The sequence below is a fragment of the Nelumbo nucifera genome, chromosome 1 (genome assembly GCF_055504915.1).
Source record: "Nelumbo nucifera cultivar China Antique chromosome 1, China Antique-T2T, whole genome shotgun sequence".
Taxonomy (NCBI): domain Eukaryota; kingdom Viridiplantae; phylum Streptophyta; class Magnoliopsida; order Proteales; family Nelumbonaceae; genus Nelumbo; species Nelumbo nucifera.
This window is the reverse complement of record NC_142649.1, coordinates 35,309,210-35,326,612: the sequence shown is the minus strand read 5'-3', so window position 1 is coordinate 35,326,612 and position 17,403 is coordinate 35,309,210. Positions and strand designations below refer to the sequence as shown.

The 17,403-nt window shown below is 37.9% G+C and overlaps 1 protein-coding gene across 1 annotated transcript in view; it reads left to right on the top strand.

Moving 5' to 3' along the window:
• The first annotated feature begins 2,782 nt into the window (after window positions 1-2,782).
• The window catches only part of LOC104608316 (uncharacterized), a 31,016-nt gene continuing 16,395 nt past the window's right edge, over window positions 2,783-17,403 (top strand). Inside the window, exons 1-4 of the mRNA XM_019199584.2 lie at window positions 2,783-6,288; window positions 7,028-7,118; window positions 7,227-7,384; window positions 7,833-7,884. Coding sequence (XP_019055129.1) covers window positions 4,705-6,288; window positions 7,028-7,118; window positions 7,227-7,384; window positions 7,833-7,884 — 1,885 coding nt within the window. The 5' untranslated portion in view covers window positions 2,783-4,704. The remainder of the gene's footprint in view (window positions 6,289-7,027; window positions 7,119-7,226; window positions 7,385-7,832; window positions 7,885-17,403) is intronic.

The following is a 17,403-nucleotide window of genomic DNA, read 5'->3' as shown; positions in this document are numbered from 1 at the left end:
AATAGCTTTGGAGACTTTTGATGGTACATGGATAGTTACTTTTTTTTTTAGATTTAGGTCTTGATTATTAATATTTATCAAGAAATGGGCTGTGTGCACCTCATTTTTTGTGGTGTTCAAGTTTTGGTTTAATAACATAGTTTAACAAATTATATTTCTTATACACTTTTTTGAGATTTTTTTGTGGTCCATAGGTTTTGGCAATTATAGGAAGATGTTATATTGCAAATGGAACTATGAAATGAATGTAATGCAGAAGTGATTATACATAATTGATTTATGGTGCACATTTTTTAGAATAAAAAGAAAAATGCAATCTTTTATTTTAAATGCTAAAAAAATAGCTAGTTGAGTATGATTGATTTTTTGAGCTAAATATATATAGGTTCATTTTAAACTTTGTTTTATGTACCCTATTCTAGCATATTTCTCTAAATTATTTTCTAGGAGGCCGCATTTGTTTGAGGTATGAAATCGAATTGGGGTAAACTTTACACCTCTGTTCGATTTTGTAAGCATTTGGATAGAGTGTATATTTATGTAAATCGGTGTAAAACTCCATTTTAAAATTTTTTACACTGATAATTGATGTAAAAAATACATTGAAATTATCGATGTAATACTTACCTATTTCTACCATCTAAATAAAATTCCTCTCAGTCTAACATCTCTCATCCCCATTTCTCCGTCTGCTCCATCTCAACCTCCACCTTGCTCATTGTTTCTCTCTCGTCGGCACCGCTCTCAAATCTCTCTCACTTGGTGGTGGCAAGGTCGGCCTTTCTAGAGGCAACCTTGGTCACATCAATAGCGAAAGCTTCAAGCTTCCTTTTAGCATACAAGGTAAAGTGATGTTAACCACTAAAATAAATCCCCTGGAAGCCATGGTCGTCGGAGAGAAGGGTAAAGTGCACCATGAGCCACCCCTCCTGCTTGCTGCCCAAACAACCTCTTAGATGCCTACGCCCCAGCAGCCTTCACGTCTTCCCATCTCATATTGTGAGCAATGATGCGTATACTACAAGTAGACTTGTTCATGGGCCGGGCCGGGCCGGGTTTGGGTCGGGCTTTTACTCTTCATTAACAAAAATATGTTAGGCCCTAGCCCGAGCCTGGCCCGACCAATGGGCCTACAACTTGGGCCTGAGCCCGGCCCTAATAAAAAGCCCGAAGCCCGAGCCCGAGCCCGAAGCCCGACCTAATAAAAAAATTAGAAATTTTCCCTATTCAAGAATCAATATAAATCAGAATTTATTTACATTAAAAAATAGATAAATTCAAAATTTATTTATATTAAAAATATATATATAAAGAAGGAAAAGAGGATGTGGAGAAGAAGAATTTGGTTGGAAAAAGAAGAGAAAGAGGTGAAAAAAAAGAGGGATATTCAACTAAGGTTTTTAGGTTTATTTATAGGTCGGGCCAGGCCGGGCTCGAACCGGGCTATTTTGGCAAATCCCGAGCCCGGCTCGAATTTATTGCGGGCCGGTCTTTTTGGCCCGAGATTAAGCCCGCGGGCCCGTCCAGGGACCGGGCCAGGCCGGACCGGCCCGTCGGGCCACCCAGCCCATGAACAAGTCTAACTACAAGCTACAGGTTGTAGTAGGCTAAAAGCCTATTCGACCTATATTTGGACAAACGCATTAGCAATTAGCTCAAGACGCTCAAGGCCGTAGTCCAAATTCAAATAACTTGGGAACCATTGGATCAGGATTTTTTCATCATATAAGACTGTTGCAAAGTGCATATTCGTGTATGGTTGGAAATTTACATCAACATCTATTCCAAATTCCGACAAAAAGAAATCATCAAAATTTACACCTTCACAACCAAACATGATTGATGTAAATTTTCAAAAATAACCAATTCCAATTTCCATCCATCACTAACTGGTTCATATTTTCTATTGGTGTAAAATTGAATTTACACCTAAAACAAACATAGCTGGAATGGAAATTTCTACCCTACTTAGTTACTCATCTCAATGGGATTTTTTTTTTTTTATTGCTTGGAAAACAGATTTTGGAATAGGTATAGGTTTTGGGACTTTTACAACCCATATTGGTATGGATAAGGTATGCTATTAGGCTAAACCCAACCCTCATTGACCCACATATTGTTAGAAGATATGTGAACTTATGTATTAATTAGGTGTTGAATTTAATAATATTTTAAATCTTATGTGAAGGATAATTGATAATTTATGTGCTTTCTACATGTTTTAATCAAACAATTAGAAATTTCGTGTTCTTGTTATTTTACTTGTTTATTACTTATAAATAACAAGAAATAATAAGAAATTAGATATAGGTTCTAGACCCAATTCGTCAACTTTGACCTGCCCACCCTCAAATGCAAGAGGGTATGGTTGGGAGGATTTGGGTTTTGAAAATCCAACCTACTATAGGTTTTGGGGAGGGTAAGGGTTAGGAGAGGTCTAGAGAGGCAAGTACGGTCTAGAATTTACAAAACCCACCCATTGTCGTTCCCACTATTTTCTCACAAACTAAAAGAATATTCTCACTATTTTTTTAATCAAATGTAAAAAAAGGATAAATTTTTTAAACTACCCTTATGGTTTAGCTAATTGACTAAATGTACTCTTACTGTTTGAAAATTAACTAACACTACCCCTATTGTTTATGACAATTGACTAACTCTACCCCTGTCGTTAGCATCTGTTAATGCTCCGTATCTATACACATATGACCCCACGTGACCTATAAAATTTTTTCAAAACCCAATATTACCCTCATCCCTTGAGCCCCCACTCTCTTTCTCAGACCTCCCTCTCCGCCTCTATCTCTCTCTCCATGAAAATGAGAAGGGCGGTTTTTAGTCCGACACGAAAACCAAAGACAGGGTGGCGACTGTTGAGCAGCTATAGTACAAGTCCACACTATTCATCTCTTTAATCTTGTAACGAGAACAGGGGCAGGGTTTGGGATTGCAAGTTCTGTCTCTGATCTCTTCTCTCTTCCTCTCTCTCTCCTTCCACTTCTTTTTCTTCTTCCAGATAATAGAGATTTGAGCAACTGCAGTACATTTCCGAGCATTGGATAACAAAGAGTCTCCGATCTCTTCTCTCTCTCAAATCCACAGCTCAAGAAACTCAACGCCTCCTTTCAAACTACCAACTACATGAAACCGGAAGTTGCAAGTTGAACGACAAAATTCCCGATTAGGTATATGGCGGCAGAGGAAGTTGTAGGTCAGTTATACATCAAGGGCATGAAACCGGTTTCAGCCGAAAGTTGTAGTAGCACCGTCTCTGCTTCATCTCGTTCCACCTCTTTACATTTGCCAATGACTGCCTACCAATTGGTTTTGACTGTGCTGGTTCTACCAGCCAGAGAAGAAGGAGAAGAAAAAAAAGAAGAGAAAGTATGAGAGAAGAAGAGAGATCAGAGAGAAAATTGTCATCGCCGTTTCTAGATCGAGCAGAGGCCAACGATGAAAGGTACTGTAACTCATTGCAGCAACGCTCCTCTGTTTTTGTTTGAAGAGGGTTCATCTGAACATGGCATATTGCCTTCTCGCTCTCTCTCTCAATACCAACCTCTCTCTCTCTCTCTCTCTTTCTTCCCCTCTCTCCCTCATCTTTCCTGTCTTTTCAAACTCCCGAACTCGAGCTAGACGTCACAGTTGTGGCAAACTGTAGACCGAAATCTCTCCCCTGCTCCTCTATCATCTTCTGTTCCCGTGTTGGCATTAATTCTCCGTCTCAGGCTACATAAGGTAAGTTTACTTTCGTTAGTAGTTTGGCGTTCATCAGATCCACACCCGTGGTTCACAGTGTTCAGTTCTCGCAAGGCCTCTCCTTTGCTTTATCCGTCATAAAATCCATACAGACCAAGGGGTTTTCATTGTTGTCGTTTCATCCCTTTGCTTTCTCCGCCATCAACTTGATCATGCTCATTGTTGCGGATGTTATCAAAGGGGTTTTTAGGTGCAAAAATGATAGGGATACAAGTGCTAAGATCGCCTAAGAGCCATTGCGTTTAGTGTTTCTTTCCCTTTTTCCAGTTTTATTTTGAAAATTTGAAAAAAAATAAATAAAGGATAAAATAGTCTTTTTCATCTTTCTGCTAACGGACGTACACAGTCCATTAAATAGTTTAAGAAATCTACCAAAAAAACAGAAAGAAAGAAAGAAAATTTCACTTTCTCCTAACACCTCGATCCCAGCTGAATCTTCCCGCATGTCAAACCGAGCCTAAGCGTTACTTCATTGGTCGATTCAAGATAGAAATTGAAGGTCACGATTCAATCCTATCAACTGTACGTACATCCAATCCAACGGTCCAACCAACTAAAAGACAGCATTTGATTTGGTTGGACATCATGGAGACAGAAAGAGACGGCATCCGGGGGTTCTTGGTCTTTTCTTTGGGTCCCATTGCCAAGTGGCAAATCGTAGAAGACAAAGAAAGAAGAGGAACTTCATAGTTCATACCCTTGGACCGTTTCAAAGAGAGTCTGAGCAATTTGACAATTTGACTCCTGAAATCAAGGCTGATTCTGCCTTTGCTTTTATCACCACAAAAATAGCGACCAACTAACAACAACCGTTTTTTCCTTTTTCTCTCCATGGATCCTTTTCCCGCCGTTTCTTCCTCTGATTTATACAAGACTCAGAAAAAATGCTCTCTCCATTTCACTCTCTGTTTCCCTGTCTGACTTTTCCGCACTCAATGTGCAAAGATGACAGAAAGGAGGACGATGACCCTGAGATGGGATCGGTTGGGGGAGGACGACGATGACTGCTTCTTTGAGTCCTGTGACCGGATCTCCTCTTTCGCCCCCCATGACCTGGCTTCTTCCGGATCCGATGATGATGAAAACTACGACGACAGCCGAATGTCCTTCGCTTCTGCCGCTCCAACTCCTCCGGAGGAGTTTCGTTGCTTCGTCGCAGCGGCTGCACGGCCGCCTCCCGCCCCCATGACACAAGACTATGATTTCTGGATGGCAGAGCCGGGCTCCATTAAGGACCGGCGCAAGCGTCTTCTTGAAGGAATGGGCTTGTCGGGAGACAAGGAGCTACTCAGAGTCACCACTATCGAAGTCAAGAATGATCCTTCAATTGAAGGTGGACAGACTCAACCGGCGCAATCGGCGGAATCTGCCTCGGCCCCTGAGAAAGAAGAAGTAAAGCAAGAAGCTCCTGCTTCAGCATCGCGTCCACCTGTGGTTGCTCGATCTAGATCATATGGAAGCATAACATCAGCTTTATCAATCGCGAACAGTAGAAGGGAAGAATTTGTCAGTGGTGCATTGATGAAGCAACTGCTTCGATCTCCTTCGGAGTTATCTTCGTTGTGCAACGAAAATTCGCAGTTGGATGCGGGATCCACGACGTTGTCTACGGAGAAAGAAGGGATTGGTGCATCAGAAAACTGTAATGGTCTAACGTCATCGTTGTCGATAAAAAGAAGCGATGATTCTGACGTTGTGATAAAGAATCTAGACACAGAAAAGGAATTTATTGTCAATGAGGTCGACTCTGAGGGGGTGGTGAACACGGTCAGTGAACGTGAGACCGGGAAGCAGCTAACCAGGGATGAATTTGAGAAGAGTGTTGGGTTTTCCCCAATTGTTAAGGAGCTGATGCGGCGAGAAAACGTGTCAAAGATTATCGGTAGCAGTATTAGTGCCATTGAGAAAAAGATGAGCCCCAATGCAATTCTGAGTAAGAGCTTCAGATCAAGCAAGAAAAAGGGAGCGGCTCTGTTGAAGAACATAAAGGGTGTTGCAAATTCGATGACTGGATTGATTGGCGAAAAGGACAAGGATTCATTAATGGAGCCGCGATCCCCAAAGAGTTCCTCTGGATGGACCAAAGTGCGTCAGAATGGGAAATCATTCAAGGAGCTAACTGGTTTATACATGTGCCAAGAAATTCAGGCTCATCAAGGTTCAATTTGGACTTTGAGATTTAGCTTTGATACTCGTTACTTGGCCAGTGCAGGAGAAGACCGAGTAATTCATGTCTGGGAAGTGATGGAATGTGATGTCTTATCATTAAAACCCCAGGAAGAAGGAAGCTCCACTCCACTTCATCCCATGGCAAACAGTTCCCCTGATCGACCTCCTGTTGCAGAGAATCAGCCAACACCATCGGAGAAGAAGAAGAAGGGAAGGACGCCAGCTAATAAAAAGGGAGGATCCGCAGAACCTGATTATGTTCTCATGCCAGAGACCAGTTTCTTACTCTCAGAGAAACCAGTATGTTCATTCCAAGGTCACCTGGACGATGTCTTGGATCTCTCCTGGTCTAAATCACAGGTCAGGTTCCTTCCAAACAACATAAATGATGATTCCCATTTAACTACTTCATTTTTTTTATGGTTAAATGAAACCTTCTTGATCTCATCTCCTGTGATCCTTATTGTCTTCAATAAATCTTTGGGCCTCACTGGCATGCATTGGCAATCTAGGACGAAGAAGGATTGACTCTTTCAACTCTATACTACCATTTGTGTACACAGTTGCAAATTCCTCTGTTATCAGAAGTTGTCCCAAAAACTGCTCTATCTATGAACTGTAAACTAGCAAAGTATTTATACAGTTCCGTTAGAGAATTTATGTGTTTGTTCCTAGAGGCACCTACAGGTTGTGTTTGATTTGATAGAATATAAGAGAGAAACAGAGAGTTGAGTGGAACTTCTTCAGGAATTTTTGTGAAAGTTCTTGAGATTTCCTCAACTTTCTCTCTTACTCTCTCATTTCCTATCAAACCAAACATAGCTATAGTGTGAATGAAATTGATTGGTTGTAGGTTTTTAGCAAACTCAATGCATTAATTGGCATATGTGCATCTTCTCTTCCAACTTGGATGTTTACTAATATGTTGAAACACTAACAATAGCTTCTAATAGACTAATATTGCTAAAGCAGAAGAAAGTAGAATCTTATTTTCTGTGAAATCCTGTGTGAACATATCTACCTCATTACTTATAGCTTTGACATAAAATCAAGAAACTTTTTAGGCATATTCATGTTATAAATTCCTATGTATTTTCAGCAACTACTTTCCTCTTCAATGGACAAAACTGTAAGGCTTTGGGACATTGAAAGCAAGACGTGTTTGAAGTTATTTGCACATAATGATTATGGTGAGATGCTTTATAGTCCAATTTATTGTTTATTGTACTTGAGTTTCCATTAAACACGACTATTTATCTTTCTTCCTTATGGGGCCTTTCTCCGGTATGGTTGGACAGTAACTTGTATACAGTTCAACCCAGTAGATGATAAATATTTCATCAGTGGTTCACTTGATGCAAAGGTTCGGATATGGAATATACCGGCTCGTCAAGTTGTTGACTGGACTGATCTTCATGAAATGGTTACTGCTGCTTGCTACACTCCTGATGGACAGGTGAAGATATATTGCTTTATGCTATTTGTTACCTCTATTAAATCATCAAAGGTTCAAACTTCGGCTAAAGTTCTTTAAAAGGTCAGCCAATACTGCAAACTGGGCTTCAATCTTGCTGGATTTGGAGACAAGGCTTGTTGAAGTATTTGATTAAATTCAGTAATATTTTCTATTCTAAGTATTGTTAGTTTCCCTTGTTTACTTTGAGTGGTATATTTGCTCAAGCAGTTTTGACTTCTCAACATTTCAAAGACATGATTGAATTTTAGATTAGATGTCCATGCTTTCAACTACTTAATTGAATATTCTCATTGTTGAGAAGAATTTTGTTATTCCTTATAAGACTAACTTCTTGATTGATCAGCTTTATGAGCACTTCATTAAACTTTAAAGGAACATACTAAAATGAGTTTATTCACTTATTGGTGGATTATTTTTGTTATTGAAGGGTGCATTAGTGGGTTCACATACAGGAAGCTGCCGTTTATATGACACTTCTGGTATGATCTATTCTCTTATAATCATTTTTATGTTCTCAAGTTTTAGTGGTTATGGTTTAATTCTATTGCAGCTCAACTGTATTCTTGTTATGTGCTTTAGATGGTCATCCTATGTATATTAATGTTAGTTTTAAATCCTGAGGTGATGCAGAATCAGAGGTTAATGAAAGGGAAGTCATACTCTTTCCCTCAAAATCTATATTGGCTTTTTAGTGGCTATTATTAGAGCTCAGATTTCCTACCCGCAGTGAATTGGAGTCACACATCTCTCAATTCACGGCAGGTAGAGTGGATAGGAAAAGTGAGTAGGAAATCCAAGTACTATTATAATGGGTCGATAATCAGTTTATTACAAAGATCATGTATTCAGCAAGCCCACATTCATTAATTTGTGAGTTTGTCCAAAGGCCCAATAATATTAAAGTCCATTCTAGTAACCCTAATATGTTGGTTGCCAACTCATTATGACCCAATATGATAGGCAAAGTATTCAAGTCTAATCAAATCTTCTCAAGATTTTCATAGCCAAAGATTTTCAAGATTTGATTGGATTATTCTCCAATTCCTCGTGTATATAAATCAAAGCATTTCCATTTTTCAGAATTTATTTGACAAACGGTAAAATCAAACAATAGTTTCATGCACAATAAATGCCAATGCCTATGTAACACTGATGTAATAACATTTTTCCAATAAATGTCTACTAAACCAAACATAGCCAAAGCCTTCGAATTGCACAGACTATCAAGATTAAACTTTTTATTTCCAAAAGAGCCCATGTCTTCAACCTCTCCCCCTCCCTTGACAAAGAGACCATTCAACTTCCAGTGGTTCAAACCAGGCGAACGACAACAACTGCTGCTTTCCTCCCATGAAACCAAACTTTTCCAGCCACCTAACCGGATAAGCTCCTTTGACTACTAATTCTCAAGTCATGCAGTTTTCTACCAAAACTAAGCACCAAGGATGTAGACACCAAGTGAACCTCTTCCACCTCAACTAGGATACGTGCAGCGGCCAGGTTCTTCCATGTGAAAGTCTCACCTCTTCAACGTCTGGATCTAAGTTCACAAACCGTATAATTAAGCACTTTTTGAGAAACCCGATATGATCGTGGGTACACCTTCAGTCAAACATATTCTCACTTTTTCATTTTTGCTTCTAGGAGTGCTTACAGTTCGGTTAATCGAACCGTGGGCCTATTTTTAAAATCAATTTCTAGAAAATCAGTAAACAAAATTAAATCGAAGCCAATCAATTAACTGATTAATCGGTTTGATTCGGTTTGTTGGTTTTTAGCTTTTATTTATAATACATATTATAAAAAACAGAAATATATATATATTATATTTTCAATAATAAATAATATATACTTTTATATAATGTATATTTATTAATTTATAATATATAGAAAATATAATATATATATATATAATATACGTAAATATTCGTAAAATATATAGAAACATATGTATATTGGTCAATTCAGTTAACTGTCAGTTTTCCATATTGGTTAATGAAACCGAACCGATTGGTTAGGTTAATCGGATTTTCAGTTTGGTTTTAATCGATTTTTTTATTTGGTTCAGTTTTTCGATTTTTCTTACTCACCCCTATTTGTTTCTATTTCAAAAACATTATGATAACCTTGCAATCTTCCTCACCAAATTATTGTTGCACAAGGTCTTTAACTTTCAACAATGCAAAAAAGGTCAAACTTTTGATGGAAAAAAGAGTAGAATTTCAAAAAAAAAAAAAAAAATCAACTCATCCCAATAGGAGAGATCAAATCTCTTATGATAATCAATATCCTCATAGGATCAATCTAGAATTAGCATGCCAAAGTAAATCTGGAGAAGGGCAGAATGTCACCTGATAACGGAATTCGCAATTGCAGCTCCCTAGTGGTTAACACACCCAAGAATGCAAATCCAAGAATCCCCAAGCTGAAGATGGTGCAAGCTTCATGGAGAGCATAGTTTACTCAAACTGGAGAGAAACAAGCTGAATTGATGCACTTCTTTGTCTTGATCGAATCTCGACAATGGTGTGCATTCTAATGTTCTCAAAAGCTTGAGCCATTTCTAAAAATGACAGGTTAGGAGAAGAAACAATGGAGATTTTTTGCCTATTGTTCTAAAGTATGTAGGCAATCCTGTCTAGCAAGAGACTTCCTTGAATCTCTCTTTATCTATCTTTTATAGATTTAGATGTTCTAATTCAATTAGAACCTTCCTAACCACTCGCCTAACGGATTAGGAAAGCTACTAATTAGGAAATGATCCTAACTTAGGATAAGGGAGATCTAGGTAGTTTCCCAATTCATGTACAAGTTTCCAACAAACTAATTATCTAGTCAAACTAGGAATTAGAATTTAACTAAGCTCTTGAGTGTCCTAATTCTCTTACATTTTGACCACTAATAATGAACCTCATTCTTTTATGGCATGGGATCCACATAGCTCCCAACTTACAACTAAATAGGTCCATCCCATGTAACTAGGGGTGTCAATTGGACTGGATTTGGTCCAATCCAGTCCAGTCCAATGTGAGCCCATTACAAATGGACCTGGTCCAATCCCGTCCAATGAATATTTTGGACCAGTCCAAAGACTGTCCAATCTGTTCAAATTCCTAATAATTTAGATTGGTTTCAACTCAATCCAATATAAATTCTTTATGGATGGACCAGGTCCAATCCAATATGTCATATTGGTCCATCCAATCTGTCCAAATTCAATATCTTATTGGTCCATCCAATCCATCCAAATGTGTTTTGATTTGGACGGAGTCCAACCCAAAACCGGTCCATTGACACCCCTAGATATAACAAAGTATATGGGCCTAGTGAATAGTCCAACACATATTGGGCCTAAATTAGGTCCAACATTTTGTTACAAATAAGACTTGGGTTTCAGCCATTCTATGAAGCTCAAGCCCAATGGTTTAAATTGGGAAAATGCCTCTCAATTTTACCCCTACTAGACATTTGCAGTAACCTCTTAGCCAATAATATCAAAAACACTATTGATAGGGAAGGACCTCTTCCCTAAGTGCAAAATACAATGTCACACCCTCCACTTAGATGGATCACAGGATTAAAACCAATTTATAAACATTTTTTCATTAAAATAAACTATTTATAAATATAAATGTATTTTGCAAAACCGATTTCAAAACAAGTTCAAATCCACTACTGGTAGTTTTATGTTTCCATCACAAAAAGTGTATATCAAGATATTTCCTTTATCTAAAGTGGCTAATCCTATTACAATGATCACCCACTAAAGTATTCTTCTAGTCTACTCCAACATACCCAATTATTTAACCCTAAATGGATCTCACTAGTTAGAATATCAAAAGTAGGTCAATCCAATACCTAGTGTGGCATCATTATCAAGTCAAGGGATAAAATGCAACTTTTCATATTTATCCCTCTAACTCTAAGGCCCAGGGTCTAACTGGAAATGGACCCATTCAACATTTCTCAAACACCCACTTATCGTACATTAGGTCTAACCCGAGCAGTTGAGACAGATTGTCCACCAATTCAACAGTACATAAGTATCAACCTTGGTACTATAAACTCCCAAAGTTTATCAATCGGCTAAGAACATTTAAGCTAACATAAGTCTCATAAATGCATAACTAAGGGATAAATCATAGAAGCGTACCATAACACATGAAATAATAATGAATTGAATTTATTTAATAACGAATGTTAGTTTACATCACTCCTATTGAAGTTGAGGGCATACACTGTCTAATAATATACTATTTTGAATCAAGCCTTTAGAATGGAAGAGAAAGAAGAGAAGAGAGATACAATAGAAGAAAATAGAAGAATATTTGCCAAAAGATGTTAGGGGCAACACCCTTAGCAACTTATATATTAGTAGGCCTGTTCATGGGCCGGGCTTTCACTCTGTATTAATAGATTTTTCTAAGGCCCGAGCCCGAGCCCGGCCCGACTATCAGGCCTACAACTTGGGCCCGAGCCCGGCCCTTATAAAAAACTCGAAGACCGGGTCTGGGCCCGAGCCCGAAATTTAGCCCATGCTGTTACTACTACGGAAGCGGTTGAATAGAGATAGAGAGAGAGAGAGAGAGAGAGAAATTATAAAGAAAAAAATAAAAAATGTATATTAAATTATAAATATATATTTCAATAAATATTATATTATTTATATATTTTATATAATATATAAAATACATATTATGTATTTATAAAATATATAATGCTTAGTCAGGTCGGGCCGGGCTCGGGCTCAAGCTTTTTTGACAAATCCCGAGCCCGGCCCGAAACACAATCGGGCTTACTATGTTAGGCCCGAGGTCAGGCCCGCGGGCCTAATTACAAGAGTACCCCTAATTACAACAGAGAAAAGATAGCAAAACCATTCCATTAACAATCCTACCAACACTACCCATCAAGTTGGCACATATGTCAACATGTCAGGTACTTGAAACACCCTTGGTGAAAATTTCATCTAATTGATCCATAGAATTTACATAAGGAATACAAACTTCGCCGGCTTTAAGTTTTTCATAAAGGAAATGTTTGCCAACTTAAATATGTTTTCTTCTCTCGTGCATCATACTATTGTGGGCTATATTAATTGTTGCCTTATTGTCACATTGGGTTGTGAACTTCAACTCCCAACTCCTTTAACATATTCTTCAACTACAACATTTCTAAAACTCTAGGTGCCATGGTCCTATACTCAGCTTTTGTGCTTGACCTAGCAATCACTGTTTCTTTTTTTTTTTGTACTTCTCCAAGTTACCAAATTCCCCCCCCAAAAAAGGTAACATGTGGTGGGTCTCCTATCATCAATTAAGCCTACCAAATCAACATCTGTGAAGGTCTTAACACCCCAAGTGGTCATGCTTTGAAAACAAAATACTTCTACAAGGATATTTGTTTAAGTACTTTAGAACATGCTCTGCTGCAGCAAGATGAGTGGTCCTAGGGGTATGCATATACGGGTTTAACACCCCAATAACATAGGCAATGTTAGGCCTAGTCATAGATAAGTACAACAATCTCCCAACAAGTCTCTGAAACTGTCTCACATCAAAGAGGGGTTCACCACCTTCTTCCATAAGCTTATGATTACTATTAATTGAGGTGAAAAATCTTGTCTTCTATTTTCCTCTAAGGAATAACTTAGAGGCTAAATCATATACACTTCCTCCACAAAGACATCTAACTAATGCAAAACCATTCAAACATTGTAACAAGGGAGAGGACATGAATAGAGTTCATTTTGGCAACTGGAGCAAATGTCTACATGCAATCAACTCCACATGTTTGAGAGAAGCCCTTGGCCACCAACCTCACCTCATACCTTTCCACTAAACCATCAGCACGATGCTTAACAATAAACACCCACTTGCATCCTATAGGTCTTCTTTCCCTTAAAAAGGTTAACCAAATCCCATGTGCAATTCTTATAAAGAGCATCGATTTCCTCAAGCATAGCATTTTTCTACTTAGGAGAATTTTAGTCTTGTGTAACAGACTTAGGAACATAAACATTAGAAATAACAAAAAGTAAAGAACAATAAGAAGGAGAAAAGTTTATACTAGTGGTGAAATGACTAATTAGGTGCTTAGTAGTGCATGCAACAGATACATTTTTGAATAGCAATAGGGAGATCAAAATCACAATTAGGTTCACCAAGGGAGGCATTACCTAGTTTAGTAGGGATGCACTACTCTTTTTCTTATCAACAACAAAAAATTTATTAAGTGAAAAAGTTACAGCTTTTAGATAGCCTCAACTACCCCCTTACGTACCATAGAAACATTCATCAATAGAAAACTTTAATTCTTTTAATTTACAATTCAGCCCATAAACAATATGTTGGAAGGGTTTAGAATCCATCATAAGGATTGACGAACCATTCTAAATGGCTGGGGAAATTTCAAAAATTGTTCTAACCCTTGTGGGAACCGATTTCCTAGTGAATTTGAAAACTGAATTTTACATATCAATCTTGCACTGAACTGGACCACATTTGAAGCCAAATCAAAAGGGAAAATTATACATGAAAAGAATACCAAAAGCACAAATCCTAAGGTGAAAGTTCATGCCCAAATCAGTCCTAAAACCAGTCTCCACTGAACATGGCACAGCTTGTAGGTGAATCCGGTTCAGCAACATTGCTTTTAGCAAAATTGTGATCTAACTTACTTGAATCGAATGAGCTAAGTGAACCTGATTTTCTTTAACATTTTTCTTGTAAAAACTAGAAGAAAAACTTATCAAAAATCAGTTCTTAAAAGCCTAGATCGTGATAGGGTTTCTTGGAAGACAAACAGAAAATGAGAGAACAAGAGAGAGAGGTGTTCTAGTCTGGTTCATCCTCTTCTTTTATCTCCTTATGGATCACTCTTCTAATCAAATTAAGAGATAATCAAAATCTGATTTGGATCTGCACTCTATTAACATATAAGCCTTACCCTCTTAAGAGGATAAGGGGCTCACTACCCTAAGTAGTGAATATCACGCCTAACCTATGTAGGCTTATATGAGATAATTGTGGAGTCCCATATCATACAATATCAAGCCTAAAACACCTTGGGTCGTGAGCCTTTGAAGTATATAGACCTAAGGCCCATAATTAATAAGATTAAGTAGGTTGCATTGGTCCAGTTTGGACCCAACATTTACGCCTAAATGATCCTTGGATTAAGCCACCCTATGAGACTCAAGGATAATGGACACATGTAAGACAAAGCTCCCATTAGGTAATCAGCCCTGTAATGGTCTCTTACACTCAACCTCTCGGCCCATAATGATCAAAACACCGCCCGATAAGGAAAGACTTCTCCCCTAGTTGCAAGGTGCAATGCTACACTCTCTCCTAAGATGGATCATGGGATTAAAACCTTTTGCAAATATTTTTCATAAAATAATAATACATAACATATAAATACATTTTGCAAAACCATATTTCAAACACAAGTAAAAATCCATTACCAATAGTTTAAGTTTCCATTAGAGAGAGTGTAAACCCTAACATTCACTTTGTCTGACAAAGGGGCCGGTCGTATCACTATGATCACCCACTCAGGTGAATCCTTAGACTGCCCCAACATATTCAAGTATTTGACCCTTAATGGATCTGACTGATGGCATATCAAAAATAACATAATCCAACACTTAGTGTAGCACCATAAGCAAGTTAGGGGTTATGTGTAACTTTCCAGTTTTGCTCATCTATCTCCAAGGTCTAGAGCACAACTATAAATTGGTCAAGGTTCAGTGCTTATAATAAACACCCATTAGTTGTGTCTGGGTCTAACCCTAATAGTCGAGACAAGATGCTCAAATTTCTTGGCAGCACACCAATGTTAGCCTTGTCAGGATAAACTCCCCAAGTCTATCCAATGGCTAAGAACATTCTAAACTAACACGAATCTCTTAAGTGTCTAATTTAAGGGGTAATGCACAGAAACATACCAATATTAACATGAAACAACAATGTACTTTATTCATTTAGAAATAAATGTTTATATACATTGTTCTGATTGGGGGCTAAGGGCATATACTGTCTAACAACTCCCACTTGCACTTAAGTCTAATTGGGTATAAGCCTTAGTCTCGTACTATCCATGTGTTTCCCAAAACACTTTTTGTGTCAATGGGTTTACCACATTTTCCATTGATGCTACCTTCTAAATCTAGATGTCCCCTCTACCAACAATCTCCCATAGAACCAATGTTGTCACACAACAATGGAATGGGTGATGTGGTACAACTCTAAATTCCTAGACAAATTTCTTCATCTATAATACTTATTTGGCAGCCTCACTTGCAGCAATGTGCTTAACCTCGGTTGTAGAATAGTTTTCTAGTTCACTACACAGGATCTCAATTGTATTTAGATATAGACTTTCTATCATCTAGATCAAACTAGAAGTCAGTATTTGTATACCCGACCATTTATAGTGAACTACTACTGAAGACAAGACAATAGTCTTTGGTTCTTCGTAGGTGTTTTAGTATGTTCTTCACGGTAGTCCAGTTCTCTTGTCCTAAATTGGTTTGGTATCTACACACAACACTTATAGCCCGAGCAATGTATAGACAAGTGCACAACATAACATACATGATGCTCCCTATGGCTAAGGCATAGGGAACCTCTTTCATGTCCTCTATCTCCTTGGAGGCCTTATGTGACATTCCTTTGAAGAGAGTGATTCCATGTCTGAAAGGAACAAATCCCTTCTTGGAATCCTGCATGTTGAATCTCTTGACGATCTTCTCAATGTAAGTAGCTTAAGACAATCCAATTAACCTCTTCGATCTATCTCTATAGAGTCGAAGTCTCAAGATGTAAGAAGCTTCTCCAAGATATTTCATGGAGAATTGTTTTGAAAGTCATACATTTACTATGGTTAACATTCCTGCATCATTCCCAATGATAAGAATGTCATCTACATATAGAACCAAGAATTTAACCTTATCTCCTAATGTCTTTTAGTAAATAATGGATTCATCTAGATTTTGCTTGAAACCAAATTATTTGATTATTGAGTCAAACTATATGTTCTAACTTCTGAAAGCTTGCTTTAATCCATATATGAATTTATTCAACTTACACACCATATGTTCCTAACCCTTGGCAACAAAGCCTTCTGGTTACTGCATATAGATATTTTCAGTAAGATCTTCATTCAGGAACGTAGTTTTGGCATCCATTTGACAATTTTCATAATTGTAGTGTGCAGCTATAGTCAATAGTATCCTAATAGATTTAAGCACAACCACATGCGAAAAGGTCTCAACTTTTCCATTAGGGCCCTTCTTTCTCTTGTAAATCCATTTGCAGCCAATTGTTTTTACCCTAGGGGCAAGTCTACAAGAGTCCAAACTCCATTAGTTTTTATCGAATTCATCTCGACTTTTAAGGCATCTACCCACTTCAGGGAGTCTATGTCTAGCATAGCTTTTATATAAGTCAAGGGATCTCTCTCACTATCTATTGCTTCCATCAAGTAACTTTCTTGATCATAACCAAAATGTATTAGATACTCGAGTAGATCTTTTAAGTCAAGTATTGCCATCTGGAACTTATGGACTATCTCCCATTACCCCTGAGCCTTCCTTATCAAGAATGACTTCTTGATAGTGATTGTTCAAAATGTAGTCCTCTTCTAAGAAGTGAACATTTCGACTAACAAAAAACTTTTGTTCTCGTGAATAACCTACAAATAGGCAATAGCTTGTTTTGGATACCAATTTGTCTGCACTTTTATTTTTTACGTGTACTAGACAACCACATATTTTCAAGTGTCTTACAATTGGTTTTTTTCCAGTCCATAACTCAAAAGGAGTCTTAGGAACCGACATTGTTGGAACTCGTTTTAGCACATTGATTGCAATCTCTAATGAGTGTCTCCAAAAGGATATGGGTAACTCTAAGTGGACAATGAGTGACCGGACCATATCCAATAAAGTTCATTTTTTTCACTTTGATACATCGTTTAATTGTGGTGTAGTAGGA